The following is an 18,384-nucleotide window of genomic DNA, read 5'->3' as shown; positions in this document are numbered from 1 at the left end:
TGAAGCATGCATCAAAAAGAAAGGTAAAAAGCAATGAGTAACTTTAAAAATATAAATATTTATAAATATGAAAAATATGCGTTAATAATAATAATAATAATAATAATAATAATAATAATAATAATAATAATAATAATAATGACAATAATAATAAGGATAATTTTCAAATCTGCTATTTTTGCAATTTGACATATAGTTTTTGCCAAGCCACTTACTGCAAAAAAAGTGTTGATCCAATTTTGGGGTTAGGAAAAGATCTCAATACCTCTTCCACCACTGTTAAACGGGTTACGACAATTATAAAATTACTCATAAAAACTTAATAATCAGAGGGACATCAACAAACGAAATAATACAAAAACACAACGGATTTAAGTGTTAAATGCTTGTGTTATTTATTCATGTATATACGTATACATTTATTAATAACGAAAGAGAGCAGAAAGAGGACTGTGATGTGATAAGGTTAATCCTCACGCTCCGTGTAGTTCACGCGAGATTTTACGAGAGGATAAGTTGAGGGAACATGGCGACGTCTAATTTGCTAAAGGTAGGACCCACTTCAATTCAATTATTTTGTATTTAACGCTCGCTAAAGTGCGTGTCACCCGCGTGGCGTGGTGTCGGCGTTTAGCTTTAACATTAACGAACAGCCCACAGCACCTGTACACGGCCGCGCTATCAGTGTTGACTTTAGCTGCGAGCAGTTAAGTTACATCTGGCTAACATTAGCTACTTATCACTGATTTAGCTAAATAGAATAGCTACAACACAGCTAACTAAATATGAAGGAAAGGGACAGACACGGAGACACAGAGGGACCGATATCGGTTAGGAGGCATATCGTTAGCTCAACGTCCGCTAAAATATAATATTATCTTTGCGCACGCTAGCTACAAATCTCATATCATCTGTCACTTCAGTGGCACATGAATCTGCAGCTGACCATCCCCTGAAAAGACATGCTAAAGGCTGCCGAGAGCAACTGTCGGAGCAGTTTCTGTGCATTGAGTGAGCGATAATCCTCAGCTGTTGTCTTGCTAACTAATCTTAGCGTTACGGGGACCCGTGGCAATGTGTGTTAATTCAGTCATACTTGATGTGTCGTCAAGCAGGGGAGCAGGGAGGTGACACAGCGAGGAGACACTAACTACAGCGGTGTACCGGTGTTGTGTTGAAGGCTGTTTCCTCGTCGATCTGTGTTACCCTTTTCTAAACCTGACCCTCTTAGGTACCGTACTTTATTTACCAAAGAAAGGGGATGCTGGAGCATGACCTTTTTTTTCCATCCTGACCCTCCCCAAAGCTATAAATGTTTTCCCTAATTAATCACCCTTCTTCCGCCATAAATAACGTTTTTTTTATTCACATCAAAAGCAGGTCGTATTGGAGCCAATACAGTTAGCAAACACAGAGATCTTTAGGTATCACCAAAATACAAAATGCAAATCCACCTTAAAAATTATGTGTTACAGGACCTATGGAAACTAAACTGTTTTTTCTGTTTTTATAGTGCTAGCTAAATTGTGTGATTTTACAGATTTTTAAAGAAAATATGAATTTAAAGCAGGGATTTTGTGTTCAGATCAGGGCTGGGCAATATAAAAATATTTTGTCGCAGCAAGATATGAGACAATATATCATCTTAGATATTGGATATCATTATATCATAGTTTGGAATAAATGGTATTTTTCCTGATTTTAAAGGTTGCATCACAGTAAAGTGATGTATTTTCTACTTATAGTTCTACTTGTTTTAATACTTGCCTTTACCCATTTAGTCATTATATGTACGTTACTAATGTCTATTGATCAACATGAAAATGTGTTAATATTAAGTACCGTTAGTTATTCTTACATTATTATGACATCACAAAATGGGAATTACAAAAATGTAATGTACAATTTTGTCTCCCAGTTCTTGCATTAATGAAGTGTTTTTGAGGAAATTTAAAAATATCGAGATATATATATCATGTATCGAGATGTAGCCCATATTGCCTAGCCATAGTTTTAATACAAAAATTAAATAAATACAAAATACTACCATTTACCATTTAGTTGTATGTCTCTCACCTAAGCCCAAAATTACAAAAAACAAAAAAAAAAAAATCAGTCCCCCCCCTACTTCCACTTTTTTAAATACTTTGTCAGTTTTGCACCACCCCTTCCAGATTTCGACACAACAGCATTTCCAAAAATGGCATTGCAATCAAAACACAAGGCTTTTGCTTGGAAAATATTAACCATATGTGCAGTATGGCAGACAGGCCAGTGCATTAATTACTACCCCCATCAATATTCCAGACTGAAGAGTCCCCTGATTGTCCCACACTGTAGGACATTTGGGATAGGCTTCTTCCACCCACGCCGCATCCATATAAAACAGTCCACTTTCAAAAAAGACCACCAACAGCAACAGGAAAGAAACGTGTATAAAATAACAATGCATGTATGTTATGATAAGGCATACACTGAAATTAAATAGGTAAAAACCTTATACTTACTTGTACTGATACTTACTGTGCGTATTTTACAAGCATTTGCCTGGTGGCTGGTTTCCAGCACTGTTTGAATCAGATCTATAGTATAATATTTTTGCAGTATTATACAAGAAATCAACTTACCTATTTGTGTTAAGATTTACATATTGTAATTTTACTGTTCTTTATGACATCTTTTGCATGTCTGTCCATCCTGGAGGAGGGATCCCTCCTCAGTTGCTCTTCGTTTTTATTTTCCTCCCGTTATATTTTGGGGTCAGTTTTTCCTTAGTTGATGTGAGCGTCTAAGGACAGGGATGTCGTATGCTGTAAAGCCCTCTGAGGCAAATTGTGATTTGTGATAAAGTGCTTCATAAAAATCACTGAACAGAATGAAATTTATAAACAATTCAGTTCAACTTTTGAAACCAACAGCCAGTTTAATCAAGACAGATCATGTTAAATGTTTTTCCAAAAAATATTTACTATGTTTTCCAAGGTGTTCCTGTAGCTCTTTCACCACCACACAAAGTTAATATCCGTTTTTTGGAGCTGGTGTGTCGGAAAACAGTCTACATTGTAAGAGCACACTCAAAAACCAAGTTTTACTATGCATATTGACCATTTTTAATGTATTTACATTAGTCATTTTTAACAGTACGTAGTCAAACATGCGTAGAATTGGTGTGCAAAAGGAGTTTGGAAAAAAGTGTAACTCTGCACAGGATGAATTTTAATTGGTAAATATAAATTGAGATTTACCCTAATATTTTCTTTTGCTGTATTGTGGATAATGCTTCAGATGTTTGAATAACAAGCTCATGAACAGTTTAATTCATGTGGTTGACTTCATGTCTGTTTCCAGAACAAAGGCTCCCTTCAATTTGAGGACAAATGGGACCTGATGCGTCCCATAGTACTGAAGCTGTTACGGCAGGAGTCCGTCACTAAACAGCAGTGGTTTGACCTGTTCTCGTAAGTTTACCTGAATGCATCTTTAAGCTTAGGTGAACATAGGTACATTTTCTTAAAAGATAACTGATTATTTCCCCTTTTGTTTCCATAGAGACGTCCATGCTGTGTGTCTGTGGGATGACAAAGGTCCAGCTAAGATCCATCAGGCTCTCAAAGAGGACATCCTAGATTTCATCAAACAAGCACAAGCAGTAAGACCGTGACCTTAATGTCCCTGTTCTTACGGAGCAGACAAGTATCTGTTGCTGTTGCTCTAAACTTTTCTTCTTGTTTAACCCTTAAAGGATTGTTTGGCACATTTTATGCACTTTTCATTGTTTTTTTTTTTTTTTTAATAATCTTGGCTGTGTTCATGCATATGGCATACATTTAGGCAAGATTGCATCTTTTTGTTTGATCTTGGAATTTCCTGATCCCATCAAAGCATAAAACATGCAATTCTTTTTTTTTTTTGCTTTTTTTTGCATATGGAGAAAATACATGCTATTTCCACAAGGTGCACCGTCACAATTAATGTTGCTGCAAATCATTGATATATCCTAGGCTGTAATAATAATAAAAAAAAATCTACTTTGCATCTAGTATATTGAAAATATTAATTTCTTCTTAAAACATAGAAGCAAAAACCTGGCATTTAAAGCGTTAAAATCCTGAAAATCAACAAATACTTGATATTTATAATTAGGACTGACAGTTAAAAAAATGAACTCACTGAAAGCAGATAATCGTATTAATTTTTTTTTAAAGCTTTATTTTGAAAAGCGCATTTGTGTGCAGAGCGATAAGAACGTGTGTAATATTAAAGCGAGCCCTGAGGGTTAAAAAAGCGACCAATGTGTCAGGTTTTAATTAGCCGTGTCTTGTGCTTCTTACTCTTTCTAAGCGGGTGTTGAGTCACCAGGATGACACAGCGCTGCTGAAGGCCTACATCGTGGAGTGGAGGAAGTTCTTCACACAGTGTGACATCTTGCCAAAGCCTTTCTGTCAGCTGGAGATCACTCTGATGGGCAAGCAAGGGAGCAACAAAAAGTCCAACGTGGAGGACAGCATCGTCCGCAAGGTGAGGGGGAGCAGGAGGAACGGGCAAACTCAAATAAGCATGTTGTATACTGTCATCATATTCGGATTATTATGTGTGTCTGTCTTCTCAGCTGATGTTGGACACATGGAACGAGTCCATCTTCTCCAACATTAAAAACAGGCTACAGGACAGTGCCATGAAGCTCGTCCACGCTGAGAGGCTGGGAGAGGCGTTTGACTCCCAGTTGGTCATCGGAGTGCGAGAATCCTACGGTGAGTAACACAAGAGATAGACACAATAGATTCACATCCTGTCTCTGTAAATTTAATCATTATGCAGGGTTCCCGCTAATCCTTAAAAGTCCTAAGTGGCATTGAATCTGTTAATATAAACACAAGGCCTTAATAAGCATTAAAATGTCATAAATCAACTGCATGAAAGCTTAGCATTAAAAAGCATAATATTTTAAATAACGCTTTGTTTTATAGCTTGTAATCTTCTTCCTGATGGTCAGTGGAGTAGAATAAAGCCACTGGCTGGATTGTGTTTTCCCGGAGTGAAGCTCAATTGCACAAGCATCCTTTTGCATGCATGATACAAAAAAACTTGGTCCTACTCTTAAAAATATGCATTAGCACTTTTAGTGGTCAAAACCTCCACAGAGTACCTGCAAGCACCTGTAGCACATTCCTCAGATCTGTGGTTATGATGTTTTATTTTGGTCTCTTAAATATTGTACATTTAACCCTAAGATTGCACATCTGTCTGCATATCTACAGACACATGTTGACCTCTCCATATATCTCTTTGTATTGGGACTGTGCTTTTCTGTCTGAGCAGTGAACCTGTGCTCCAACCCGGACGACAAGCTGCAGATCTACAGGGACAACTTTGAGAAGGCGTATATGGATTCTACCGAGAGGTTCTACAGAACACAGGCGCCCGCCTACCTCCAGCAAAACGGGGTCCAAAACTACATGAAATATGTGAGTATGACTCATGGTTGTATTTCCCAGATGAAAACACTTTTTTAAAGTAAAGTTTAAAAGGAAAAGGAAAGTTGTGATTATTCAACATCAGAGATTTCTATATTTTTTCTTCTGTTATTCTGACTGGTTAAAAGTTTCAAACACTGGGGCGCCCAGTAGCTCAGTTGGTAGAGTGGGTGTCCCAGGTCCTCGCTGCAGTGGCTGTGGGTTTGATTCCAGCCTCGGCCATTTGCTGCATGTCATCCCCTCTCTCTCTCCCCCCTTCATGCTTAAGCTGTCCTATATCTAATAAAGACAAGTGCCAAAAACAATCTTTGAAAAAAGTTTAAAAACGTAATATCAGATCTCATCAAACTACATATACACAGACCTGATAAATCAGATTAGCAGAATTTTGCTTTTTTAACTCCACCTCCGGGGATTATTACTCATTTAGTCATGGCTATTTCATTTTATAGGGAAACACTTTTGAGTCAAGTTTTTGGGGTCTTGACTGGATACTGTGCTCCAAGATAGCACCCCAGTCCTTATTAAAGTTGCTCACTTTGGGCATAGGCCAAAATAATCTCCACATGCTTTTTAACACTGCTGACTTTTTGGGGCCATAGAGCTCCATGGTCTCCCCCAGCTGAGCAGGTAATACAGCTACCCGCTCATCATGACCAGTGGTGATAGATCTGATTATCAGGATGGACGACTACCTCCAAAAACGTGGTTAAACGTATCGGTGTGTCTTCTGGAATATTGTTTGTCCCAAATGCACATCATGTTGGCAGGTTTTTTGGAGTGGTGGATCTATTTGTCAGAGCACTGGTTGAGAGCATTTCCATGTAAGACTTTCTGTTGGCTCCCTGCACACATAAACGGGATATAAAGAAATGTAATCATATGACTTTTGGAAAGTTATTACACAGCCATTTGGTGTATTCACAGTTTTAAAGCTGCTGTGAAAAGTGTGTGTGCGTGTGCTCCTGTGGGCTCAGTGTGAGATGTAGCTGCGATGGAGCGAATGTTTCTCGTCATCGTGGACTTCAAACTTTCATTATAAGAGATACAATTCCAGGAAGTTTATGGAATATTTCTTTAGCCAATCACTAACAAAAAAATAGAGAAAAATGTCCTGAATTCGGTACATAAATTGATTTTTATAATAGCTACCTGCGTCTTGGCAGTTGATAATGTGAAAGGATTGAAATTGCAGCAGTTTCTGCTCCGTTTTCAAACCGTTTTTGTAATCGGTCACTCTCCTCCCAGCCACTCGAGTTTATTTGTTGCTCCCCGCTTTCACGTTGCTCACACTTAAAAGAAAACAACCCTTAGTTCTCTTTGTATCAAAGATAACAGCTGCTGTCCAACAGTCACATCTGTACAACACAAAGCAAAAACTTGAGACATCTATTGCTGCTCATATTCCCTGTTTTGATGATCTTGGCAATAAGCCAGTTGGACGAATCCAAAGAGAAAACAGTCAGGCAGCCAGCGTGATCGGCTGCGGCGGCTGATCTCATGCTTGTCTTCTCCACATTATCTCCCTTACTCAGACCAAACTGAAGCATTGTGTGTGTTAAAGCACAGCGTGGGCCAGAAATGTTCAGTCTCTGTTGAGAAAACAGTCACAGTTTGGTCAAGCTTTAACACTTTAAGTCAGTGTAGATCAGGCCATATTAGCTCAGTCTCTCCAGAGACCCTTTTCTGCAGGATTTCTACAGTAAAACCTTTGAAGTAACTCTTGTACTGAACATTATTTATGTGAATTTGGGAAATGCTCTTCTTTGAGGAGGTTTTCTGGACTGATTGTTGGCATCCAAACACTGCTAGAGTCAAAGTGTGTATGCTTTTGACATCCTTTAAGGTTATTTTTTTATCCCCCAAACTATTTGGGCAAAACAAAATAAAGCACACAGATAAGTTAAAGGTTGAGTTAAAGTCTTGCATGCTATTTGCTATTTGCAAATAATTTTAATAAAACCATATTCTGTGGTTGTTTGCTAATGTGTTTAAGGTTGATGACAGTTAATTAAGATGAGTTCAAATTTGTATATTATTCTGGTAGAGATTTACAGAGACGTACTTACCTCTCCTCTTGGTTTCGGCACAAATAATTTTAGGCTTCACAACTGAAATAGCAATTGTGTACATGCATAACCCTTTTTGATGTGTTTCTTATCTATACTATGACATATGACATTCGACATACTATACAATGACTTTTTTTGACATGCTATACTGTGACCTTTTTCAGTTTCTTTGACATTGTATACCATGAGTTTTTTTCTGTCTTTCAGATCCAGTTGAGTGTATAAATGTAATAACTAAATGTGCATGTACTGGTGTGTGTTTCCACCAGGCTGATTCGAAGCTGAGGGAAGAGGAGAAACGTGCACTGCGATATCTGGAGACGAGGCGTGACTGCAACTCTGTACAAGCAGTGGGTATCACACATGAGCGTGGTGTATCTTACTTTGCCGATTTTATTTCTACAGTTTCAGTTCTACAGTTTTCCAGAGTGCAACTCCATTGTTTAGGTGTGTCATTACGTAAATATCTTCAGTCTCCACACTTGTTTGTATTCCTGTTTGTTTGTTTTTATAGGTTTTATTTTTTTGTGCATCTATGTTTAATGTAAGTGTTTTTTCCACCTTTTTTATATAAAGGTAACCTTCATTTCTTTTTTATGTATTAAAACAATAGTTTAACATTTAGGAAAATATGCTTATTTCCTTTCTTTCCGAACATTTGAAGACAGATAACAGTCTCAAATGTGCATTAATTACCTTTGATCTTGTCTAAGCTCTACACGAACCATAATGTAAAATATAATTTATGGTTTTAGAAGGAGTTATATACTGCAGCTATTTGTTGATGAACAAACGAATGCAGCAACTCGATTCACCTTCGTGGTTCTGTTCTGTTTATCTTCCCAGTTAATGGAGTGTTGCGTCAATGCGCTGGTTACATCATTCAAGGAGACCATCTTAGCCGAGTGTCCAGGCATGATCAAACGAAATGAGACAGAGAGTGAGTACGGCCGGACGGCTCCCACCAAAGGCTCAGCCAGCTCAGGTTTGCACCAGGAAATAGCCCTGACCAAACCTTCCTGTCCAGCATCTGAACGGCTGTGGAACATCCATGTGTTGCTGTTACCACTCGTCTTAAATCATTGTGTGATGATACGCTGTGGATAGTCAGAGTATTCATGCTTAAACTGACCGTCCTCCCCAAATATCTCAGAAATCAGCTTGAAATTATCGGAAAAGATGTCATTTGCAACTCAGCAATTTGCCTGAAAATCATCATGTTTTTGTTTTTGTCAGAAAAAAAATCCAAGAAAAGCTGACACCCATCAGAGCTTTGCAAACATGATCTGCTAATAGTTAATTCTGCATACTTTAATGGCGCTAGTTTGCCAAAAACTGAAGCAAATACAGGCTGAAGTTACAGTAATCCCGAAAATGTTATCGACAATACATTTTGGGAAACCAGACCAGAATTAATTTTTTTCTAGCTTTTAAGTTACTTTGAGTATCACATCTTTCTATTATTATTATTATTATTATTATTATTATTATTAGTAGTAGTAGTAGTAGTAGTAGTAGTAGTAGTATTATTATGCAATCTAATATTTATAGAGGTGTAAACCAAATAACCTATAATGTAAAAAAACAACATAATGTGAATATTTCACTCCAAATGTGACCAAGGACAGGAGATTTTCAGAATATATATGTCTGTTTTGTAATCTTTTCACAATGTCTTCCAGTATTCATCTGTTTTCATTGAAACTCCCTGCACATTTATGAACATTTGTACCCTTGAGTTTTTGAGAAGGGTCATAAAGATTATGGTTAATATGTAAACTCTAAAAATGATTTTGATTCTAGTGCTGATTAATTTAGTTACAGATACCAAGACTTTTTTTTTTTTTTTAATTTAGCAAAAGAAGCCAATTTTCATACATAGGTAGCTGTAGTGATTAAAATACAGTCTAACATTTACATGTGACAGATGCTTAAAATCCACTTGCTGAAATGACATTTTGATTTTAAGGTTACATTTTGTTATCTATTGAAGAACATTTTTATAACTGCTCTGTTTCTGGGCTGCATAAATCACCCGTCATTGTGTTTTTTACATTTGTGTGTGTCTGTGTTCAGGTCTGTGCTCTTACAGTTTGATTGAACAAATGGGCAAAGGGCGTCCACAGTAATGGATTTTAAAGTAGCTCATCCTCTTCTAGTTTTATAATGCAGCTGCCAGATAAAAGCTCAGTATTCAATATGTCTGCTAACAATTCTACTGCTAGATAAGATGGCGGTGTGCACTGGTGCAGCAGTTCAAGGCTCCTTATTTCGCTGTGACACGAGCCTGATGTGAGAATATCTAAACAACACTAAAATTAAGCTTAAATTTTAAGTGACATCAGAATTAAGTTTCTTTCAGCATCTTAAGTGTCTTTATAGGTTTGTAACCTCTGCAGCCGTGTCACATTGACCATTAGTCTCCTGTGGAGTTCAGAATCGTAATTTTTACCTAAAAAGTGAAAACTTTGCTTTTCCGTCCATCACAGAGCTTCATCTGATGTTCTCCCTCATGGACAAAGTGCCGAGCGGCATCGAGCCCATGCTGAAGGACCTGGAGGAGCACATCATGAGTGCCGGCCTGGCCGACATGGTGGCAACAGCAGAGACGATCACTTCTGTAAGTGCCACACACACTCGAGGCGGGAAATTAACACCTGATTAATGCAAATTGAGTCCAGCGGGAAATTCCACACAAGCATTTTTTGAGAATTTTTCTAGGTGTTTATATGTCTGTCTGTGGACAGTTTTGTCACCACCGTGCAAGATGCAGTCACAAAAATTTTGTAGATGAGATCAAAACAAAGCTGAGTTTGAAAAATGTGGTCCAAGCCAGGACACTTTACGTCCCTGGCCTACATTGGTTTTAAGTCACGGAGGCTGGATTTTGGCTGAGGAAATCCCAGTTCAAGTTATTTTCAGGGTTTTGGCCATCATGTCTGATAGCATTGTACTCACTAAAGTAATGACTGAGATCTGGGATCATGATATCATCACTCCTGTGCTGTTCGCTCATTGTTTTAGCTCCAATGCTGTGTATTGGTGTCCAGTTGTTTTTTGTTTTCTTTTTTTTACTTGACGTTTTACTTTACTTCTGCAAACTGAAAATCTTTTTGTAATTGACATTTAGTTCTACACTTGAGCCCTTGATCTTTTTTTTTAATGCTAGTCTATTGGTATGGGACTACATCTGCATTATTTGTATATTTGACTATTGCCCCCTCCCAGCTTCACACCCCTGGCTCACATTCGTTTTATGATGCGGATCACTATATTGCGACCGGAGTGATTGCATTGCAAGATGGTGTCTACTAGTCAAGAATATTCTGTTCATGTTTGTTGCCCTGTCAGACTTTTTTCCCTGAATTGTTATACCAGAATCAGTCTGTTTTGTTCCTGGCTTATCCCTTAAAAATTGATTCATGTGGTGCTTTTTACCTTAGCAGACAAACTGATTTGCAATGGGTATTATGGCAGTAAAATTGTATTGTAATGTTTGGATTTTAACATCCATGGTCGTGTGGAAATAAAACATTAGCAGCCTTGCTCTGGTACTGATGTATCAAATCGACTTAAGTTAAATTTTCACACTTAAAGATGCATAATATGTGAGATGTAGCACTGAATTTACAAAGTAATCATAACTAAAGTTCACCCCACTGGCTTTTTGTGAAGCTTTAATCGCACCTCATGGATCAGCTAATTAAAATAGTAAGCGAACCCTGAGCTTAGATTAATCTGTCAAACTTCTTTATTAAAGATTGAGAATGAACTTTGATCATTTTGACTGTTTTTCCCTTTTGTTCTTTGTTGCAGGACTCAGAGAAATATGTCGAGCAGCTGCTTACCTTGTTTAACCGCTTCAGCCGACTGGTGAAAGAGGCTTTTCAGGACGACCCTCGCTTCCTGACGGCTCGAGACAAAGTGAGCTCCGCTTTTTCTAACTCTTCCGTTAACGACTCTGTGCCATCGTGGGATGCACCTGTCAGAAGATGCTCTGAACTGATCACAGTCCTGTTTTTCTTTGCAGGCGTATAAAGCTGTTGTGAATGATGCAACTATATTTAAATTAGAACTTCCTATGAAGCAGAAAGGGTAAGAGATGCTTCCTGTATGTAATTAGATTTTTTTACTAAATGATGAAGGGAACAGTGTGTAACTTTACTGTTTTTCTCTTCTGTTTTTTACAGGGTAGGTCTGAAAACTCAACCAGAGTCCAAGTGTCCAGAGCTGCTGGCCAACTACTGTGACATGCTCTTGAGGAAAACTCCACTGAGCAAGAAGCTCACGTCTGAAGAGATAGAGGCCAAGCTCAAGGAAGTGGTACGCCTGGATTGTCGTTCATTCATTGAAAGATCATTGAAGTTGACAAGTGGATTGGACGTTGTTTCAAACATGTTTTGAATTCTTGGTCATTTGATTCAGTCTAGGTAGTAAGAGTCTTAGTAGTTTGGGCTCTATTTTAATCACACAATCACAACGGCCAGATGTTGGGCGCACAGACTGCTATTTTGGTTCAAGTAGGTGCAGCAATGCAAAGGGCAGAGGGGCTAATTTTTTATTTGATTTTGATTTGATTTGATTTATTTCAAACATGAAAAAAGAAAATTGAGAAATGATAGTACAAACATGCTGACAGACAGATATTTACAGACAGTGAAAAATATAAAGCAAAAGAAATTGTCAAACACATGATGATTTGGTTTACATATTTGAAAAGGAGTGAGAAGAAGTACAGATTTATTTAATCCTACCCCTTCTCCATAAGTCACTGAATTTTAAAAACATAACAACATATATGCATAAACCCAACTACCCAAAATCAAGTATCTACCTTTTTTCATAGTTTCATTATTTACAGAAAAAAGAGAATAAAACTAGGAAAAAACAACTGTTAAGTAACCAAATAAATAAACAGTAACCTCTGTAAACACCTGGTGATCGTCTAAATCCCTGTACCTCGTGTACATATAATGTGTTCTTCAGTAACAATCTGTGTGCTTATTCTGTGCAGCTGTTAGTGCTGAAGTATGTCCAGAACAAAGACGTGTTCATGCGTTACCACAAAGCCCACCTGACCCGTCGACTCATCCTGGACATCTCAGCCGACAGCGAGATCGAAGAGAACATGGTGGAGTGGCTCAGGGTAAGACCTCAGTGGAACAAAGTTGCTTTTATTTTGCATCATGAACATCAGGTTTAGCTGAAAAAATATGTAGGGAGAAATATTCAAGGATGTCGTTTGTTTTTTTTTATCACTTGCACAAACTGTGATGCATCCTAACAGGAAGTAGGAATGCCAGCTGACTATGTCAACAAGCTGGCTCGCATGTTTCAAGACATCAAGGTGTCAGAGGACCTCAACCAGTCATTCAAAGAAATGCATAAACATAACAAGCTCGCTTTACCAGGTAAGAGGTCTCACTCACACTTAGTAACCTATGATGCAGGCGACAGTCTTTCTCACATTTGAGCAGCTGTGATCAGGAAATATTTTTAATTTTTACTTAAAAAATGAGTCAAATGATTCATCATTAATCACATTTTCATTGATGACAGACCTTTGAAGTTAGTTTTTAACATTTTGGGACTTTTGCTTTCTTGCCACGAGTGAGATTCCACTTTTTTTATCTGTGTGCGTACAAACACCATCTCTCATGCTCAGTCGTAACATGTTATATCTCATTTTCTTAATCATTTCATAAACAGTAATTTAAAGAAGACAAGCTGCAGTTGTACTGTTTTTCTGACAACCAGCAACTGAGTGCAGTGGAGTCCATGTGACCACCTTAAAATCAAAATGTAGCTTTTTTTTTTTACACTTAAAACAAACAAGATATGATATATTAAATCACCAGGCTAGCTGTTTTCTCCCTTTTCCTGTCTTTATGCAAGAAATCTTTGATCTAGCTTTATATTTAGCTTGCAGAAATGAGTGTTATGGTTCCTCTCACCTAAGAAAGCAAACATGCATATTTCCAAAATAACAGTAGTCCAAAATAGTTCCACGCAGGCAAATTCATGACAAAAACTTAAATGCAAGTGTTCAAACTTTGTAATAATAACATCGTTCTGTATGTCCACCTGTGTGGTTCAAGATGTATTTTTGCCCAAGTCTAAGACGTTCTAACGTTATCGGCTTTTGTCATTCAGAAACTTACATGTCTGTATGTTCTCCATCCAGCTGACTCTGTCAACATAAAGATCCTGAATGCTGGAGCCTGGTCGAGGAGCAGCGAAAAGGTTTTCGTCTCTCTGCCTACAGAGCTGGAAGATTTGATACCGGAGGTAGAAGATTTCTACAAGAAGAACCACAGCGGCAGGAAGCTTCACTGGCATCACCTCATGTCCAACGGCATTGTGAGTGTACCAGATGTGAAACACACAAACAAACTACGCATGACTGAGAAAGCCATATGATTAAGCAGCAGCTCTTTATTTTATGTGACTGATTAAAATGTCCTTTCTCCAGATAACCTTTAAGAACGAGGTGGGCCAGTATGACCTGGAGGTGACCACCTTCCAGCTGGCTGTGCTGTTCGCATGGAACCAGAGGCCCAGAGAGAGGATCAGCTTTGAAAACCTCAAGCTAGCCACGGAGCTACCGGACGCCGAGTTGCGACGCACTCTCTGGGTAAATGGGGAAGATAGAGAGAGAGAGAGAGGGAGAGATTTTCATTAAAAAACATAAACTCAAAAAACTACATAAAAGGGCAGAACAACCCTAAGACACAAAATGACTGCAAACTACAAACAGGAGGTAAAACAACCAAAAAGAAACAGAAATACCACAAAAAGGGGGCAAAATAACAAAAAGAAAAGACACAGGAACGACTACAAAGTAACCAAAAAAGACACAAAATTACTAGAAGAAAAACACAAAATTCACTCAAAGGGACACAAAATGACTGAGATCACAAAAAGAGGCGCAACAAACAAAAAGCAACAAAAATTGACCAAAAAAAGACATTAAATGGCTATCAAGAGACATAAGATAACAAATAATAACAAAATAAAGAGTCCTATGGTGGAAATGTGGAGGGCCCTTTTATATGTCTATGCCCAGCGGCCCATTGTTTTATAATCTGCCCGTCATGAAGGATTATTTTTGCAAAATAGGGAAATTTTAATCAAACTGGTATTGGTTTATTCATTTTTTGGGATGGTCTTTATCCGTGTTTGCAGATTAATTTTTCTCATATGCTTTTAGATATGACATGAAATTTCTGGTGTCATCGATCAGTGTAACATTGTTTTAAAATGATAGCTGGTTTTATACATGAAATAACTTAATAAACATGAATTTATTTAAGGAATTTCAGGCAGCCAGATAGATTCGTAGGTAGGTAGATAGATAAGCATTGCATTTTGAGGCCATTTGAGGTAGCTTGTTTTTGATGATTTATTAATATGATTTCTTTGTACCTCCTTCCCCTGAACCACCATGTTTTTCTCTCTGTCTCAGTCTCTTGTGGCGTTTCCCAAACTCAAGCGGCAGGTGTTGTCGTACGACCCGGTGGTGTCTTCACCCAAAGACTTTGCAGAAGGAACACTATTCTACGTCAACCAGGAGTTTTCTCTCATGTAAGGAAACGTTACACTGCTGGGTTTAGTGCTTTATTGTTTCTGCGATCTCTTCTCACTACATTTGCAACATGCTAGCTTCAATCTGCAGCATGAAAAAACTTACAGGTTTAACAATCAAAACAAATGCCATACTTGTGACTTCAGTTCTCAGCTGATGGCATGCTTTTGCCTCAAAATGCTGGGATAATTAAGGAGGGAACTTGCTTGTGAGTGTTAGTCAAAATCTGTGTTTAGCCACAGTCGCCAAACTAACAATTCAAATTAACAAGAGTCCAAGCAAACTTGTTAATGCCTCGCCCTGCACACTTGTGACACAATTAGCATTAAATAGAGTGCATTCGCATTGATGCTGTGAAACACAAACGTGGATGTGGTCAAAGAAAAGCTGCTGCAAGATGACTGCAGCATTCAACATGGTCGACAGACTTTAATTTATCAGCAGTGTTGCACTTAAGTGCAATGAACCCCTGGTTAAAACCGTTTTGTGCTTGTAGGATTCCTCTGTTATCTTTCAACTATGTGCTAAACATTGCTTTGTTTACAGATTTTATTTGCCGCTAATGGAAAATAAGTCAGAATAAACTGGTGTGACTTTTGGCTGTTACTCAATTTAAAAACTGTAGACACGTGTTGTACATTGACCTCAGGCGGCGATAGTCAACTTAAAGCCCGTGAGCCAAATCTGACCTGCTTTAGGGTGCATTAATTTTACAATGAAAATTAATTGAGTCACACTGCGATTCTTTTTTGTACTTTGGATGTACATAATGTGCCAGAGTGCATAAAAAGCATCAGGATAGAGTTTGTTTAAAAACAAATGCCAGGGGAGGAGAGAGGTCCAGGCTAAGTGCTGAATGTCCCTGAATCCTGGAGACGCCCCTGCATACACCTGAGCTGTGTGAGGTTGCTGTTATGAGGTCAGCAAACATTGGTTGAAACTGGCAATTCGTTTTTTTCTGAAAACTAATGTTATGTTTATTCAAAGTTTGTTTAGTAATTGGCCCCTGGCACCATGTCCTTGTGCAGAAGTGGCCCCCAAAAGCAGCTTAAAAATCTCTGACTTAGGGCCTTTGTTTGTTTGTCTTTTTAAAATTCAACTCTACAGAAAAAACTCAAAGGTTCAGAAAAGGGGGAAGATTAACCTGATTGGTCGGCTGCAGCTCACCACAGAGCGAATGAGAGAGGAGGAGAATGAGGGCATCGTCCAGCTCAGGATACTAAGAACGCAGGTATGCAGCTCTCAGCATGCAGGTGGAGATACTGCTGGTCTCTCTGCTGTTATGTAACACCACCAACTGTGAATAAGTGGTTTCATTTCCATTTCCCATCAGCAGACACCTGTGGTTGTGTTTGGATAAACTTCAACATAATCCATCTGTTTTACGGTACATTTTGTTATCGTTTCTCCAGGAGGCCATAATCCAGATCATGAAGATGAGGAAGCGCATCAACAACGCCCAGCTGCAGACGGAGCTGGTGGAGATCCTAAAGAACATGTTTTTACCACAGAAGAAGATGATCAAGGAGCAGATCGAGTGGCTGATAGATCACAAGTACATAAAGCGGGATGAGACCGATTTAAACACCTTCATCTACATGGCATAGCACAGCACATCGGGATGACTCGTGTTGACTTTGGTTTCAGTGGATCAGGCCTGATGGACACTAGGATACTTCCAGGCTCCCCGTCCTCTATTTAAAAATAAAATCCATTCTTGTGCAGGGAGGCATGAATTTAAGACTGAGACCTATTTAAAAAAAAGTGGAACTTCCTGCCTTAAAGTTGTACAAAGAAAAAAAAAGCTGCAGTGGGAGTCTGCACCAAGTGGTTATAACTGTTTTTAGATTGAGGGAGTTTCCTCGCTGTCCAGATGAGGCTGTTAATTGTTAATGGTCTGTTTTCGATGCCATGGTGTGTCATCTGGATAGCTACCGCAACACTCCTGCTCAGAGCTTGCGCAAGTCTAAAAGGCATGCTGACAGGAAAAGCCGAGGAACTTTGGATCTCAAAATATCTGCAGTCCATTTTTAATCCAAACCCAGACCATCTGAACCTTGAACAAAAACGCTGCCCTCTTCACTCAAAGGCGACGCTGCTTTAACCGAGCCGAGTTGGTGTTTTTTGTCGCGGGGCGCCCTGATGCTGTCATGACTCTCCGCAGTCACAGTTAAAGTGATCAAACACTTAATCCGGACATTCAGTTTGTATAAAGAGCCAGATAAGCACTTCACAGTTTGCAGGACTAAACCAGACAGCAACCGTAGAGCCAGCTCCAAACCCCGTCAGGCCTCTGTCCCTGGGTGAAAAAAAAAAAAAAAAAATAGCATATTGCTATAATCCAGAATCAATTTTCCCAAAACCAAATGTACCCAGGGACAGAGGTGGTGTTGGAGGCAAACGGGGAGCTCAGCTCATGTTTGCAAACGCTTTCTTTTCTGCAGGAAGTCTGGGAGAAGAGGCTGAGGTCAGTATTACACGTGGTAAATACTACAGTTCAAAGCTATAGGAGAGTGAACCATGAGATGTGAATAATAAAATGATTAAATAAACAGCACCTTATTATAAAACAACTCGCAGGCTTGTCATTCGTCCAAGCTCAGGTGAACAATTCCCCTTAATCTCTATTTTCCCCCAATTATTTAACATTTAATGTAATATTTAAACATTTAAGGCAATTAACTTTATTGCATAGAGTTGGATGGGAAGATTGATTACACCTATGTCAGCTCATTAAATATGAAGCTGCAGCTGCTTAACTTTGCTTAGCGAGACTGCAGGGTGTCTGCAGATCATCAGTAAGTCTCAAACACAATTTTATAAGTATTAGGCCTTAAAAGGCATAAACAATCTTAAATTTGAATAAAACATGAACGTCTAAGTCTGAGAGGCCCAGACAAAAGATGTAAGAACAAGAAGTAATGACCATTATTTGAGCTAAAGCACTGAGCTAATGGTGCATTTTTTGAAAACTTTATTTCTGAGGGTTTTTATCTTAAAACAAAAAATGCAGATGTCATTTATTATTCCAAAATGCAGGACAGATGCATCAGTGAATGTGTTAGCTGAACTTACCAAACATCAGATGAAATACCCCTATCCCATCCTCGCTATCCAACATACAAGAAATCAAGTAAATAACTAAGACAATAAAAACACACACACAAAAGAAAGAGTAAAATAGAAACTGTTGAATTTGTTGCACAATTCAGCTACACTGTAACAATGAAAATATGTTTACATATAGTTATAT

General features: G+C 38.4%; 1 protein-coding gene across 2 annotated transcripts; it reads left to right on the top strand.

Annotated features, from left to right (window-relative positions):
- The first annotated feature begins 436 nt into the window (after positions 1 to 436).
- On the top strand, positions 437 to 17,704 carry LOC121952810 (cullin-5). 2 transcript variants are annotated; one of them, XM_042499651.2, is made up of 19 exons: positions 437 to 550; positions 3,349 to 3,458; positions 3,550 to 3,649; positions 4,342 to 4,518; positions 4,610 to 4,751; positions 5,320 to 5,465; positions 7,816 to 7,896; positions 8,393 to 8,486; positions 10,036 to 10,166; positions 11,363 to 11,470; positions 11,577 to 11,641; positions 11,737 to 11,869; positions 12,561 to 12,692; positions 12,834 to 12,957; positions 13,731 to 13,906; positions 14,019 to 14,180; positions 15,012 to 15,130; positions 16,239 to 16,362; positions 16,544 to 17,704. In XM_042499651.2, exons 1-19 carry the CDS (start codon positions 527 to 529, stop codon positions 16,736 to 16,738), a joined length of 2,343 nt encoding a protein of 780 aa, XP_042355585.1. In that variant the 5' UTR covers positions 437 to 526; the 3' UTR covers positions 16,739 to 17,704. The 2 variants fall into 2 exon arrangements, with proteins under 2 accessions (XP_042355585.1, XP_042355584.1); XM_042499650.2 differs by having other exon boundaries at positions 8,393 to 8,531.
- Positions 17,705 to 18,384: the final 680 nt, after the last annotated feature.

The sequence above is a fragment of the Plectropomus leopardus genome, chromosome 15, assembly GCF_026936395.1.
Source record: "Plectropomus leopardus strain MGB_pleo_1.0 chromosome 15, ASM2693639v1, whole genome shotgun sequence".
Lineage (NCBI taxonomy): Eukaryota > Metazoa > Chordata > Actinopteri > Perciformes > Serranidae > Plectropomus > Plectropomus leopardus.
Note: the sequence above shows the minus strand (reverse complement) of the source record. Positions and strands in the feature narration are given on the sequence as shown.

Bases quoted from the DNA above. Each gene is read 5' to 3' on its own strand.
- LOC121952810 (XM_042499650.2), top strand. From the start codon at position 527: ATGGCGACGTCTAATTTGCTAAAG. The intron at 11,471-11,576 runs GTGAGCTCCGCT...TTTTCTTTGCAG, and splicing joins TCCTGACGGCTCGAGACAAA to GCGTATAAAGCTGTTGTGAA. The intron at 15,131-16,238 runs GTAAGGAAACGT...TCAACTCTACAG, and splicing joins AACCAGGAGTTTTCTCTCAT to AAAAAACTCAAAGGTTCAGA.